This window comes from Triticum urartu, chromosome 6A (assembly GCF_056163025.1).
Source record: "Triticum urartu cultivar PI428250 chromosome 6A, HENAU_Tu73, whole genome shotgun sequence".
Lineage (NCBI taxonomy): Eukaryota > Viridiplantae > Streptophyta > Magnoliopsida > Poales > Poaceae > Triticum > Triticum urartu.
In genome coordinates, this window is record NC_141878.1 from 246,566,240 (window position 1) to 246,580,254 (window position 14,015).

At 46.5% G+C, this 14,015-nt stretch overlaps 2 protein-coding genes across 2 annotated transcripts; both read left to right on the top strand.

The window, feature by feature from the left end:
- The first annotated feature begins 621 nt into the window (after positions 1-621).
- Positions 622-10,433, top strand: LOC125530816 (uncharacterized). The gene is made up of 17 exons (XM_087527737.1): positions 622-928; positions 1,476-1,620; positions 1,713-1,762; positions 1,854-1,914; positions 2,192-2,287; positions 2,370-2,519; positions 2,721-2,852; positions 4,611-4,738; positions 5,294-5,336; positions 6,549-6,632; positions 7,046-7,087; positions 7,186-7,256; positions 7,391-7,444; positions 7,539-7,644; positions 7,737-7,805; positions 8,546-8,689; positions 9,995-10,433. The coding sequence occupies exons 2-17, from the start codon at positions 1,486-1,488 to the stop codon at positions 10,181-10,183; spliced, it is 1,554 nt and encodes a 517-aa protein (XP_087383863.1). The 5' UTR covers positions 622-928; positions 1,476-1,485; the 3' UTR covers positions 10,184-10,433.
- A 212-nt stretch (positions 10,434-10,645) lies between these two features.
- LOC147964896 (uncharacterized) lies at positions 10,646-12,446 on the top strand. The gene has a single exon (XM_087527739.1). The coding sequence runs from the start codon at positions 11,666-11,668 to the stop codon at positions 12,329-12,331; it is 666 nt and encodes a 221-aa protein (XP_087383865.1). The 5' UTR covers positions 10,646-11,665; the 3' UTR covers positions 12,332-12,446.
- The last annotated feature ends 1,569 nt before the right edge of the window (positions 12,447-14,015 follow it).

The following is a 14,015-nucleotide window of genomic DNA, read 5'->3' on the forward strand; positions in this document are numbered from 1 at the left end:
GCTGCCATGCAAACGCCCTGGCCATGGTGCAGCATTCCCGGACCTCGCTGGCGGTGGGATGTCGCCATTCAACGCCCTGGCCATGGTGCTGCAATCCCGGACCTCGTCGGCGCCAGATGTTGCCATGCAGCTTTTGCTCGTGGTGTTGCAACCGCGGATCTGGCCATCGGCGGGATGCTGTAATGCAGCTCTCGCTCAACCATAGAGGTCTTGTCAGCGCTGCAAGGAGGTGGTCACAACAGCCGCCTGTGTTGCAAGGCCGACTTCAGCGATGGCATGCTGCAAAAGGGAGACGATGAACTGTCGACGCGGCCGCACAAGCGAAGGATGTTGGGTGCTGGGTTGAGCCACGATGGGTGCTGCGCGGGGGATGAGACTAGGCGGAACGATGCAGTCAACATGTACTGGGGTGGTGCGATCGTAGACGTTTGAGATCCAACCATGGGCCAGCCGACTGATTTTGGGAGAAAATCGGTCGGCTGATTTGTAGCAGCCGCCAAGAAAAAAAGATCAGACCGAACCGGCCGCGTACCTGAGAGCGAGGAACCGAACGCCCGGCCCAAGGCAAGCACCGACCGAGCCGAACCCAACGGCCCTAGAAAGTCGGACCGGCTGATAGGAAGGACAAGCGGGGACGGAACAAACTCAATCGAACCGAAGCTGAAACCCTACGGGATCGCAATAAAGCGGAGCAGAGAGAGGGGGAAGCAGGCAACCAATACACCCGATTTCCCCCTGAAATCCTCTCCGCCGACCTCCCATGGAGAGCGACGGCGGAACCTAGTTTAGCTCAGCCGCCAACCCAACCTCACCGCGGCCCGCTGCCGAGCTGAGGGCCCCAGGCCGCCGATCTCGTGGAGATCGTAGCGCAAAGCTGCCGCGACCCAACCCTCTGCTCCTCGCGGCTCTTCGGCCAGCATCGCGACAGGTTGCTTCCGCTCATCTCTTCCCTTCTCTGCAGTCTCGGTTAGCATTCCATAATAATAAGGGTATATGGATTGGGTTGAAATTTCTGTCAAAAGGTGAACTAAGATTTAAGCATGACTCCACTCTGTGCTGTATTGATCAAACTATGTCGGGTTAAACTATGTGCAGATGAATGTATGGATTCAAATTGGATTTCGCTACAAATTTCAGATGTTTTAGCAGGGCAAATCGAACGCCCGAGATGGCAAATTATGTTGCCGCGAGAATGGCAACTTCCTTTATTAAGCAAATGGCAAATGCTTGTCATGTTCAGTTTTTTTTTGCCAGGAATCGCTAAAGGAAATTGCCATTCTCACGACAACATAATTTGGCAAAAAAAAGGGTTTAAAAATTATGACGTCAGATTTTTAGCATTTCCGTTAAAATTTTGCTAGTTATATGTATGTATGTCTTTCTTTTGTGTGGGTATATGCATGTATGTATGCTATTCTAGTATGCAACACATGACATAACATGATTGTTGTTTTCATATTTTCAATGCGTGGCAGGTATCCAGCAATGGCGACCTCCTCTCTTGCTCCGCCTGAGGTGCCCATGGAGCTGCATGCGGGCAACCGTGACCGCCTCTTAACCGCACTTCGCGCCCACCTCTCCACCACCGCTAGCCCTCCCCGTGGCCTCGCCCTCCTCCAGGTCCCACTTGCCGTCTTCATAATGAATCAGTCTCTACTTTGTTTGGGCCTTTGGGGCTTCCTCTATCAACATTTTGGCTTCTCTTTCTGAAGGGCGGTGAGGAGCAGACACGACACTGCACTGATCATCTCGAGCTGTTTAGGTATGTCTTTTAAAAAAATATATTTGCCAGCGCCCCTCCCTTTCTCTTTCTTTGGGATGACATATTGAAGTGGTAATGGGCAATGTCTCAGGCAGGAGAGCTACTTTGCTTATCTCTTCGGAGTGCGTGAGCCAGGGTTCTATGGCGCTATAGTACGTTCTTCTCTCGTGTGTCCCGCTTTTGCAGGAAATTAAAATCCTTGCATAGTTCCTGTTGAGCTCCTTGATACCTAGTTCCATGCTTATTGTGGATATTCACTACGCCTCATCTTTATCCAGTTATTAAACTTATATGTCACAATTTCTTGAGTTCGTACAACTTATTTGTCTGTGAGAATAAACCACTGCAAGTCATTCAATGCATGTTATGATAATGAATTTATGCTCATTAGATGCTTCTACCTAACTTGGCCTTTATTTGTTCACCAAGGACATCGCCTCTGGACAATCGATTTTGTTTGCTCCAAGGTTGCCACCTGACTATGCTGTCTGGATGGGTGAAATAAAACCACTCCCTTATTTTAAGGTATTTGATGTTCTAAATGCTATATTCGCAGATACTGCAACACACTGAATTCACATAATTTTTTTCATTAATACCTCTACAGGATAGGTACAAGGTCGATTTGGTCTTCTATGTCGATGAGATTGTGCAGGTTCTGCAAGATCGATTCAGTCAGCATGGAAAGCCTGTGTTGTTTCTCTTGTATGGAAAGAGTACTGACAGCGGAAATTACTCAAAGCCTGCTAGTTTTGAAGTACGTGATATACAATTAGCCATAAAACAAGTTAGGATGCTTAGTTAGTTAGTTTTATGGTTTTGAAGGGTTAAAGTGGGAAGCATAATCTGGCATGTTAATCATGCAGTACCATCCTTTCTCCTTTAGACCTCAACTACATGTCTTTGTTGTATATGCATTAAATTTACCAACTTACCATGCTGTTTTCCTCTGTGTTAGGGGATAGAGAAGTTTGACACCGATTTGGGTACACTCCACCCTATCTTAACTGAATGCCGTGTTATCAAATCTGAAATGGAGCTTGCCCTCATTCAATATGCCAATGATGTTAGCTCAGAAGCACACATTGAGGTATATATAAGTTACCCTATTAAAGTCTTGTACCATGCCAATAATTTGTTTACACCTTCATTGCTATTTTTTGGAGTACATTAGACTCTTGTTCTGTCTAAATAATGGTTGCTCAAGTTTTGGCTCTTTAGCATTTGATGAAATGTGATCTATATCTTTCCCCCTGCTAGGTTGTATAGAGAGCCAAATGAATGTATTCATCAATCATCCATGATAATCCTTCAAGATACTAGATGCATAGACATGTAGTTAATGTGGTTTCGGCTTTTTGAGTACTATCACTGGGATTAATTGTTCTTACCACCACATAATCCTGCAGGGACGAGTTTATGTTCAACCAGGGATGGGTTTAATTGTTGCCATGGGCTGAGCTTTAGGAATTTTCGTTTGGGGATGAAATAAAGGTCCCAAATTAGTAAAGAAGCAAACACACTGTAATATTATATTATGATTTACGAGGTTCCAAACAAAGCACTAAAGTTAAGCATTGAGTCGTCTTGTCACAACAGGTTTTGGCACCTCATAAGCAAAGAGTGGGACCCACAATGCCAGGAATCACTTTAGAAATCTACTCCCTCCGTCCCATAATATAAGACCGTTTTTGACACTACGGATGCGTTTGGTTAGAGGGACATGCTAGGGTGGATATGGGCATCCCTATCCAGCTGGATAGGGATAGCCATTTTTTCTGTTCGGTTGACGGATAAGGTTAGCCCATGTTTTGTTTGGTTTGAAGGATGAATCATGGTTGGGGATAACCATTTTTCTGTTTGGTTGATGGGTGAGATTAGCCCATTTTCCAATATGAGGCAATCAAATATGATGTATGCAATAGTAAGTATAAGAACATGTCGCCCCTGACTTGAACTTTGTTTTTCCCTTTCAGCTCCTGTAGGAAAATAAGATCAAAGGTCAGCACACAACTTAGAACACAAGTCAACACCACCACCAGCACGTACGCAACCCAGCAACCGGCCAACACGGACCACGCACGCCCGCGCTGTACTGCTGCGCATCTCCCTGCATCTAATGCCCGCACGCCGAGCTGCTCAAGCACCGTGCCCTGCATCTGCCTACCACATCGTGCCCAGGTTCGTCTACCGCCGGTGCCACGCCCAGCTGCGGCGGCCGCCGCCTCCGCACCCATCTGCGTCCGCCCCTGCCGCCACCTCCGCACCCATCAGCGGCCGCCCCTGCAGCCGCACCCATCTGCCTCCACCCCGCCGCCGCCGCATCTCTGCGAGCGGGAGAGAAAAGATAGGAAGGAGAGAGGGCCGATGGACTGACCTTCAATTTGCGGCCGTCTCCTCGATTTGCTGCCGCCGGCACCCACGGGAAGGAGAGATTCGAGGGAACAAACGGAAACCATAGGGTTGGGGATCTTTTGGAGGTGAGCAGGGGCGAAAACGCTTCGGCCGCGAGCCTGGCTAGCCATGCCCGCGAGATTTTCGCGCGCCTGCGGAGCCGGATTTTTAAGGAATATTCGGAGCATCTGGTTATCCCTGTCCTGCCTCATCCAAGCTCGCCCATTAACCAAACATATGGTATCCATTCTAAATATGGCTATCCCTGTCCCCTGGGTGGTTATCCCTCTAACCAAACACATCCTACACTAGTGTCAAAAACGGTCTTATATTATGGGATGGAGGGAGTAATTTGTAAAAATATTCCTTTAGGTGTTAACAACTACCGACTCCTTTGTTATTTTTCGAGAGGCGAATTAAATGTGTATCTGATTCTTAACTTGGACTTTGCAAGGTTATGAGACAGGCAAAACCAGGCATGAAGGAATATCAGTTAGAAAGCATATTTCTTCATCATTCTTATAGGTATGGAGCCTGTCGACATTGCTCCTACACATGCATATGCGCTACCGGAGAGAACAGGTGAGTTCATGTATCATGTCTGATCGGAAGCAAATAATAAGTCAGTGCACAAACACTTTAATGTCTCTGAATTGTTTTGCTAATGCTTTAGTGGAATCCTGTATGTAGGAATTGTGATACAAGTATCAACATCATAACAACAAATCACCATCTAGTGCCTGTTGTAGTGTTATCCACTGTTTCCATTTGATAATGTTTCTTCAAATAGTCAAATACCATGAGCTTTTGATATTACCAGATAGCATTTTAGTATATAGTTTTCTTAACGCCAGAATAAGATTACTAACAAAATTTCAGTAGGTCTCTCTTTTTGTGTCCACTTGGTGACTATAGTGTACAATTTGTTGAGTTACATGAATAAGTTAACCAGGGGGGCGCTCTTTTAGTTAAAAATAGTTAGGTTATATGACATTACTAGATATTTTATTGGTGTACAAAGTCTCAGTCATCTTGAAGGCCGGTTAGCATTTGCTATCAAGATTGAAGACTCAGAAATTCTGAGTTTGTTAGACTATATCTTGTATGCTATAATAACTCTTTCTGTTGATTTTGCAGTTCTATTCTTCATTATGGACATACGGCTGCTCCAAATGACCGGGTACACTTTTTTTATGATGCTTTGTGGCATTTGATTGTCTTCTCTCTATTATTATTTTACCTGATCAAGCTTTTAAATGTTAGAATTCACCAAATTGAGATTATGTTGTCCGCAGAGCTCAGGTCTCTTTTAAATGAATTTCATACTCCTGATGACTTGAAAATGGGCATGCTTTATAAAAAAAATTCCGAAAACGCAAAGCCTTGTATTTTGATGCTAGATAGATAAAGTTATTTATAAGCCTACGGATAGGCCAAGTACAACAACACATGCCACACCCCTGAGTGCTCGGCCTAGGGTGGACCCACTGATAAAATGATTCTATGTCTTGTAAATCAGTTCTATTTCTCACCTGAAAATGGGGTGTCACACAGACACAGTATACTATACATGAAATGTAGCAAGGAAAATATCTTGGACCCGGTGTCCTGTGACCGCTATGGTTGAACCTGGCCCCCAGCTCAGCTCCGCTGGGAGTAACACTTGAAGGCTGGTTGCTATTGCCGTAGCCCACAACCACGTCTCTGCTTGGATGGTGTCGAGCAGCGTGGTGATGCTAGGCCTCTGCCCGTTGAATACGGGAGCATTTGATGCTTCCCAAGCCACTGCTCTGTGAGCATTATCAAAGTGGAAAGCCTTCTTCAGCGACGACTATATGGAGTTCAGGCTGTAGAGTTCATCTACCTTGTTATTTGTCAACTACATTTATCAGTACCACGAGGTCTTGAAATCTACCTATGATAATTTGTAAACTGAATGGTGTCTGTTGTGTGCTACTCCCTCCGTTCCGAATTACTTGTCACAGGTATGGATGTATCTAGATGTATTTTAGTTCTAGATACACCCATTTCTGCGACGAGTAATTTGGAACGGAGGGAGTACCTTCCATTTATGATATAGCCGAAAATAAGTTCTCGTCATCAGATACATGTGAACATTGGTGGTAATGACCCTGGTGACGAGTTAGACAATTTTGAATAAAAATTGTCTAGTTGAATAGGCCCAGCATCATAATGTATCCAGCTTACACGTTGCGAGTGATAGCACCAACACAGATATTTATATACAACGATAGAAATCCAACAAAGTAATCATAGCTACAAGGGTCTTGATGTAACATTGGGCGTTCTTATTTTAGGGGAAATTTTGTATTTTGACTCCTCTTAGTTTTTCTTTTCCTCTTTGGTAGATGATCATCTCATATATTTTCAGACGCTGAATGATGGAGACATGGCTCTAATGGACATGGGAGCTGAATATAATTTCTATGGCTCTGACATCACATGTTCATACCCCGTAAGTCCTTCGTAACATTCATCTATCTAATTTGGTACACTATTTTTGTTTTCCAGTGTCTTTACTAAATGGACTTGCTTTTGTTATCTACTGTTAAAAGTGTCAAGGGCTATGCTTATTATGTGCAATGAACTGCTTATGAACATCATTGCTACCAGCGGTTATTATTTATTGAATGTTTATATCTTAATCTGAGCACCCTCAGATATCCTTTCCTTTTCACTTCAGCCCAATTCTCTGTTACGATTAGTTATGATTTACTAAGTATTTAGCTGACTTTGGGCCATAGCTTATAATTCTAGAAGTTTTCTTTCCAACAAACCTCGATGCAAGCTGGAGCATTCTTCGGTTCATCACATCTTAATATACTGTTTGTCTAGTAACATCACCTGAATGAGTTTTTGTCTTTTCAGATAAATGGGAAGTTCAACAGCAACCAGGCAACAGTATACGATGTAAGTACTTGTGAGAAAGTGCTTTTCTTCCTGTATGTGAATTAGAACCTGGACAGGTTGTTTGAATCTTTATTGATGCAACACTGACTATTTTACAGTCTGTCCTTAAGGCTCATAATGCTGTCATATCACACATGCAGCCTGGAGTAAAATGGGTTGATATGCACAAGTAAGAATGATTGTTACTTACAGAACCATGCAATTTCTAAACATCCTTGATGGCGTTATCCAAGAATGTTTACTGTTGGCCTCTGTGTTAGATTTTGCAGCATCTTTTGACGCGCCATCTGATCTTTTTTGCAGGCTGGCCGAGCAGACAATACTTGAATCTCTCAAGAATGAAAAGATTATCCATGGGTGCGTGTGTGAGAGCTGCTCATAGAACTTAAATATGATAATATGTAAAGCTACAATGCTGACTTCTCTATTCCCCGGAATACAATTATTTCAGTGATATTGCTGATATGATGACTCGAAGGTTGGGTGCTGTTTTCATGCCTCATGGTCTTGGGCACTTGCTTGGAATTGACACCCATGATCCCGGAGGCTACCCTGAGGTTGAGATATGGATTTTACCGATGTTTATGCAAGTTTAATCTTTATACCTACCTCCCTGCAACCGAGTTTAATGCTTGTTTTTTGACTTTAGGGCTTAGAGAGGCCAAAGGAGCCAGGACTGAGCTCCTTGCGGACCATAAGAGAACTTAAAGAAGGCATGGTAAGTAATTACCTTTCTCATTAATTTATGAAGATTTAGTAGCACAAAATACTCTTACAATTTCACGCGCACTTTTCTGAGAAGTGGCTAGGTTGTCGTGTTAGCCAGTAAAATTTATGAGCTGTTTGGCACTCTCTTAATGTGTATTCTTTCGAACAGACTATTGACCATTTGGGTATTCAAACAAGATGACAGTAAAATTTATGAGCTGTTTGGGACTCTGTTAATGCGTATTCTTTCGGACAGACTATTGACCATTTAGTAGCACACACAACCACAATATGTCACATTTGCCTGGTATTGTGGTTATGCTTTAACTGTACAACATCATGCATAGGGTCCCCACAACTTCTGAAAGTTAATACCTTTTCTGTTATCAGTTCTTCATACACAAGCTGCTTTGTGTAGGCAGTTAGACATCAAGGCCTTGAGACTTGTTGTGGTATAGTAATCATAATGGATATTTTGAAGATGACAAACTTAAATATATCATGCAGAAGAGCATGGAAACATCTAAAGTTCTCTGACATATATATCGATGTATATCTTCTCCTATTTTAGCATATGCTATCTGAGAGCGAGGATAAGAAATGAAGGACAACATAGATAATTTGAACAATAAATGGTCGTGAATCCTCTGAATAGTACTGTATTTTCTGCATCCATGTTGAGAAGGGTGTGTGGGCATCTTACATATAGTTATAACAAGCATCTGAGCTCACATGGTTTTTGAACTGCAGGTTATTACGGTTGAGCCAGGCTGTTATTTCATCGATGCTTTGCTGAGGCCTGCCAGGGATGATCCAGTTTCCTCAAAATTCTTCAACTGGGAAGAGATTGAGAAGTACAAAAGTTTTGGTGGTGTTCGTATTGAAAGTGATCTGGTATGTCTTGCTTGGTTGCTCTCCTCCGTTACATAGTAAAACAACTTAACTCTCTTAATTGCTGGTGCACCGCTAGTCCGCTACTTGTAGGTACGAAGTAATGCCAACACATTTGCTCTATTACTGATCTCTCTTGGAAAAGTTATACTCCCTCCGTCCCAAAGTATAGCGCTTATTAGATTTTTCCATAGTCAAACCTTGTAAACTTTGACCAAGTTTGTAGAAAACATTGTCAACATCTGGAATACCAAATAGGTACAATTGATTCATGATGGAATATATTTTCATATGGTATATATTTGGTATTGTAGACATACATAATTTTCTAAATAAAGTTGGTCAAAGTTTGTGAAGGTTGACTTTCACGAAAACCAAGTGTGCACTATATTATACTCCCTCCGTTCCTAAATATAAGTCTTTGTAGAGATTCCACTACGGACTACACACAGAGCAAAATGAATGAATCTACACTCTAGAATGCATCTACATACATCCGTATGTGGTCCATAGTGAAATCTCTACAAAGACTTATATTTAGGAACGGAGGGAGTAGGACAGAGGGGAGCACTACAAGAAAACAGAAATTGGTTGGCATACGTTGATAGACCTCTCAATGTCGCAAGTGATCTTGCATAGACTTTAATGTATGTGCTACAATGGAGATGATAAAAATGTCTTGTCCCCATAAGAGTCAAACTTCAGTTAGGGCACACTTCCGAGTTCGGTTACTGAAGTACAGAGATTGGAACAATTTAGCTCTGAATCTTGAATAATTTTTTGAAGTGCTAAATTTTGTTGGGCTAAAATGTGGACTAATGTTCCGTGTTCAGCATTCACACTTCAGCATGCTGGCATGCTCACAAAGAACCAACCGTTACCACGGTAGTGAGGTTTTATACTTCGGTCATGGTTACGTGCTTTCGCTGGTAACAAGGTCCAGAAATTTTAGCATGTAGATGTGGATGGCAGTATAAAAGGAAAAAAAGATACTGCCAGATTGCAGAGTAAAGAGACATTTGGTTATCACCAGTGCACAGAGTTTCTCTTGACGTGTCAAGAACTCAACAGAAATTTCTGTAGCATCCAGATTGCATTGGCCTTTACATAGTGCTAGCCTTGTTATTTACTCCCTCCGTTCCAAATTACTCGTCGTGGTTTTAGTTCAAATTTGAACTAAAACCACGACGAGTAAATTGGAACGGAGTGAGTACATGCTAACAAGATATTCCATAATTTGAACTAAAATCACGACGAGTAAATTGGAACGGAGGGAGTACATGCTAACAAGATATTCCATTGCTGCAGTATGTGACGGCACAAGGATGCAAGAACCTGACGAACTGCCCCCGGGAGACCTGGGAAATCGAAGCGGTAATGGCTGGCGCGCCATGGCCTCCACGTGCTTCCGTGACAAGAGCAGAGAACGGACTGCCCAAAAGCCTGAGCACTCGCTTGTTTGATGCTCCCTGGGTGAAACATAACCGTAATAATTGAATAAATGAAGTATAGGATACTTTAATAAGTGGGTGATGGTTTCATATGCTGTGCTGTTGGTTTGGTTTGAGTTTGAGGATAAATTGGCATCTTAAGTTCTAGATCTGGTGAAGTCAGTTAGTTGTAGCTGTCCTATGTGGACTCGAAAGGTTGAAGGCTCTTGCAGTTAGTTCGACCGTCTTTGTTGAGAACCAGCAACGCTATTTATCATGAGAAATCAAGCGAATGAGCATGCAACATTTGTTTGTTTCGTGTCATCACAAAAATAATGCGGTTTGTTATATTTGTTGGGGACAAGTACAGATTATCAGTTCTTCTGTTCATCTGAAGTAAAGTATATTCTTAGGATCTTGATAAGTGCCACATGTGGAATGAACACATGGCAATTCTGAACGGTTTTTTATGACAAGTTTAGTGATGTGAGTATAACAATTTTAGTTGTCAAGCATGTCAACTTTTTTTCCGGATGAAAATGCCAGCCAGAGTGTTTTGTAACACACGTGTGGCACTTATCATTTGAGTATTTTTATATTACTTTCCCTACACTTTTATGTTGAGAGCTACACCTGTTTTCAACAAATTAACCTCGTAGAGAAGCTTATTTTTTTGTTGGAAGCTTTGTCTCCCCCAAACAGGTGAAGGCGGCTTCCGGTTTACAAATTCTTTAGTTGGTCAATATTGTACGCGCTGCCCTTAGAGCAACTCCAACGTCGTTCGTTTCGGTCGGCGTGGACGCAAAAGTCGGCCCAACACATTGACCCAAACGGACGTGTGTCTGCTTGGTGTCCGCCTGCCGACCTATTTCCGGTTCTTTTTGAATTGGATTTGCGTTGGCGCGGACACGAGACGAATGCGTGCGCACGCCTTCTCCTTTCTCCGGGCCCGCTGGTCGGTGGTAGCCTCTATCATTTTCCTCCATTTTCTCAAAAAAAAAACCTCCCACCCCCGCGCGCTTCCGCCCCACCCCCGCCATGGAAGACGGCCTCGAAGCTGCCGCCAGCCTCGCCTCCCTCGCCTTGTCCGGCATGACGACCGCCCCCTCCGGCAAAGGCTAGCCTCACGCCCCCCGCAAGACCGCTGCCGCGCCCAAGTCGAAGAAGGCGCCGAGGCCCGAACAACGGGCAAGGGAGTCGCCAAGAGGAAGGGTCGGAGGCACGTGGCGGCCGCAAGGGATGAAGCCATCGCGGCAGCCGCCGTCGGTGCCGCTGCGCAGCAAGAGGTCACCAAACGCCTGCGTCGCGGCGGCAACGAGTGAGGTGCTCTATATGCTAGGGTTAAACCCTAGCCAGCACGGCTTCCTCCACGCCGCCGTGGCCGCTGCCAGCACCGGCTTCCACGTCTATCCGTAGGCCTGCCGCCACTCCGGGGAGTGCTCGCCCGAGGTGAGCGTGGTGGCGCCTTCCACCCCACGCCCGCCCCCATCGACCTCAACGCCACACCGGTGGCTCGTCATCCGGAGGCGCGAGGAAACGCGCGCGGCAGATGCCAGCCGACGTACTGCCGGGTGCACGCAACCTGTTCGACGCAATGCCGGCCGCCGCCGACGAGGACTACATGCAGAACATGATCTTCGAGGGCGGTGCGCCGGCTGCTGGCTACGATCCCAACGAGACACAAAGCCAGGACGGCCGAGGGGCGTTCACGCCGTCCGCTGGCTACGATCAAGACCAGGCGGCCTTCATGCGTGATCAGGCCAGCATCGACCTGGACGGCTTCCCACTCTACCACGAGTTTTCGGAGGACGACGGGCAAGAGGAAGAGGACAAGTGCAACATCGAAGGGGAGCCTTTGTTCGAGGACGAGCTTGCCAACCAAGCCGCCGGGGTGAAGCCGAAGCGCAAGAGCAAGCGGACCAAAGCATACACGGCGGCCGAGGACAAGCTTCTTTGCAAGTGTTGGAGAGACATTGGGCAAGACCCCAAGACGGGCGCTGAACAAAAACATTCAACCTTTTGGATTCGTGTCCACCATGAGTTCCATGAGCGCAAGAAGTTCCCGCCGTACCAAATAGTAAGCACGCGCGGGTGGGTGTCCATTTCGAAGCGATGGAGGGTGATCCAACAAGAGTGCAACAAGTTTTGTGCCACTCGTGAGAGCGTCAAGGCCCGCCGTGTGAGCGGCATCGACATGCAAGACATGGTATGCTAGCAAGCCGTCCTCTTTTGTGTCATCATGTTTATACTTGCGTGTTCATTTGCATACTATTTGCCAATATGCTTACATGAAAATATTTGTAGGCATTTCAAGCTTTGGAGGCATTCAAGGTCCAACACAATGGCAAGTGCTTCAACCTCTCCCATTGCTTTAGGGTGATCAAAGACGAGAAGTTCAAGGCGCAATATGCCGCCCTCAAGTCGGGTGGGGGGAAGCAAGCCGTGGAAGAGGTTGGGGACGGTGAGAAGGCACGACCACGAGGGAATACCAACTCCAAGAAGGAGGACAAGCAAGATGCGGCGTCCAACGCCTTGATCGCAATCGTGGAGGGCATGATGAGCAACAATGACTCAAGGGAGGAGCGCTGGCGTTACAAAAAAGAACAAATGAACGCCTTCATGGAGATCCAAAGGAGGCTTGAGATGGACGCGGAGAAGTAAGCCAAGATGCTTGAGATGGAGGCGGAGAAGCAAGCCAAGATGCTTGAGATCGAGGCAGTCAACGCCAAGACCAATGCGAAAGAAGTGGCTCTCGCGAGCATGATGACTGGGGTGGAGATCATTAAGGTGGATCTCAACACCGTGTCGCCAAGGAAGAGGCCGTGGTTTGAGAAGATGCAGATCGACATGCTCAAATTTGACGACGAGTGATCTATGGCGGCGAGCGCCATTCTTTTTTTATGCCGGCAGGTGTGCTGGCATGACCACGGGGCCGCGATGGCGTGGTCGAACTCAAGTCTCACCTCTTTTTTGTGTGCTGACCGCTGGCGAGTGCGCCAGCATGAACTGCGTGGTGATATTTTTTGAAGCCGGCACTGACAAAGTGCCGGCATGAGACATGACCGCTGACATGATCTATGGCTGCGGGCCTTTTTAAAAATTGAGTCCGGGCATGAAATGGGTCAGCGCGTTGGACGCACTACTGACCTAAATCTAAAACAGGACGGACGCCGGACAGATGGCCAATCTAAACAGATAAAAAACAGACAAAAGAGTCGTCCGTTTGGGTCAGCCCATTAAAATTGCTCTTATGTTTCTTGAGAGCAAAGGCACATTTCCTCAGTTGTCCGCGACTGCATCACTGCACGCAATGAACTCGAACTGTGGAGTGGAGGGTTCCCGTCTCCCTCGAGCCTCCCTCCCCCCCCCCCCCGCGCCGCTGGCCGCTCCGGCCGCGGCGGCCACCCACCTGCCTTAATGGCGACGCCTCCCCCGCCTTCGCCAGCTGCAAGCGCACGCTCCGGACCGGATCCACCAGCGCGGGATATCCCTGTTTCCCCTGGTCCGTCCGAGGTGTCTGAATCACAGCCCGAGGTTTCCCCAGATCCGGCCGACCGGCCGCAGATCCAGCAATAATCCTCGCTGCCGCTGGCCGCGATGCCTTCAAGCGAGGCCGAGCTACCGCCGCCCCCTATGCAGCACCTTAAATCCATCATCGTCGCCCCATCTCCACCAGCTGCCCAGATTTCCCTTCCGGGGATGGGCGGTGGGTGGACCGAGGTCAGCCACCAGAAGAAGAAACGACCTGCCTCCGGCCCGCCGGGCTACAGGGCGTGCCCCGGGGTGCAGCGGCCGGACCGGCGCAGTGGCTTCAATGCGGACGCCGCCCGCACGGCCTTCTTAAGCCGATTCCGCGGCTGCTGCTTCCGCTGCCTCAGCAAGAAACACCGCCGCGCCGA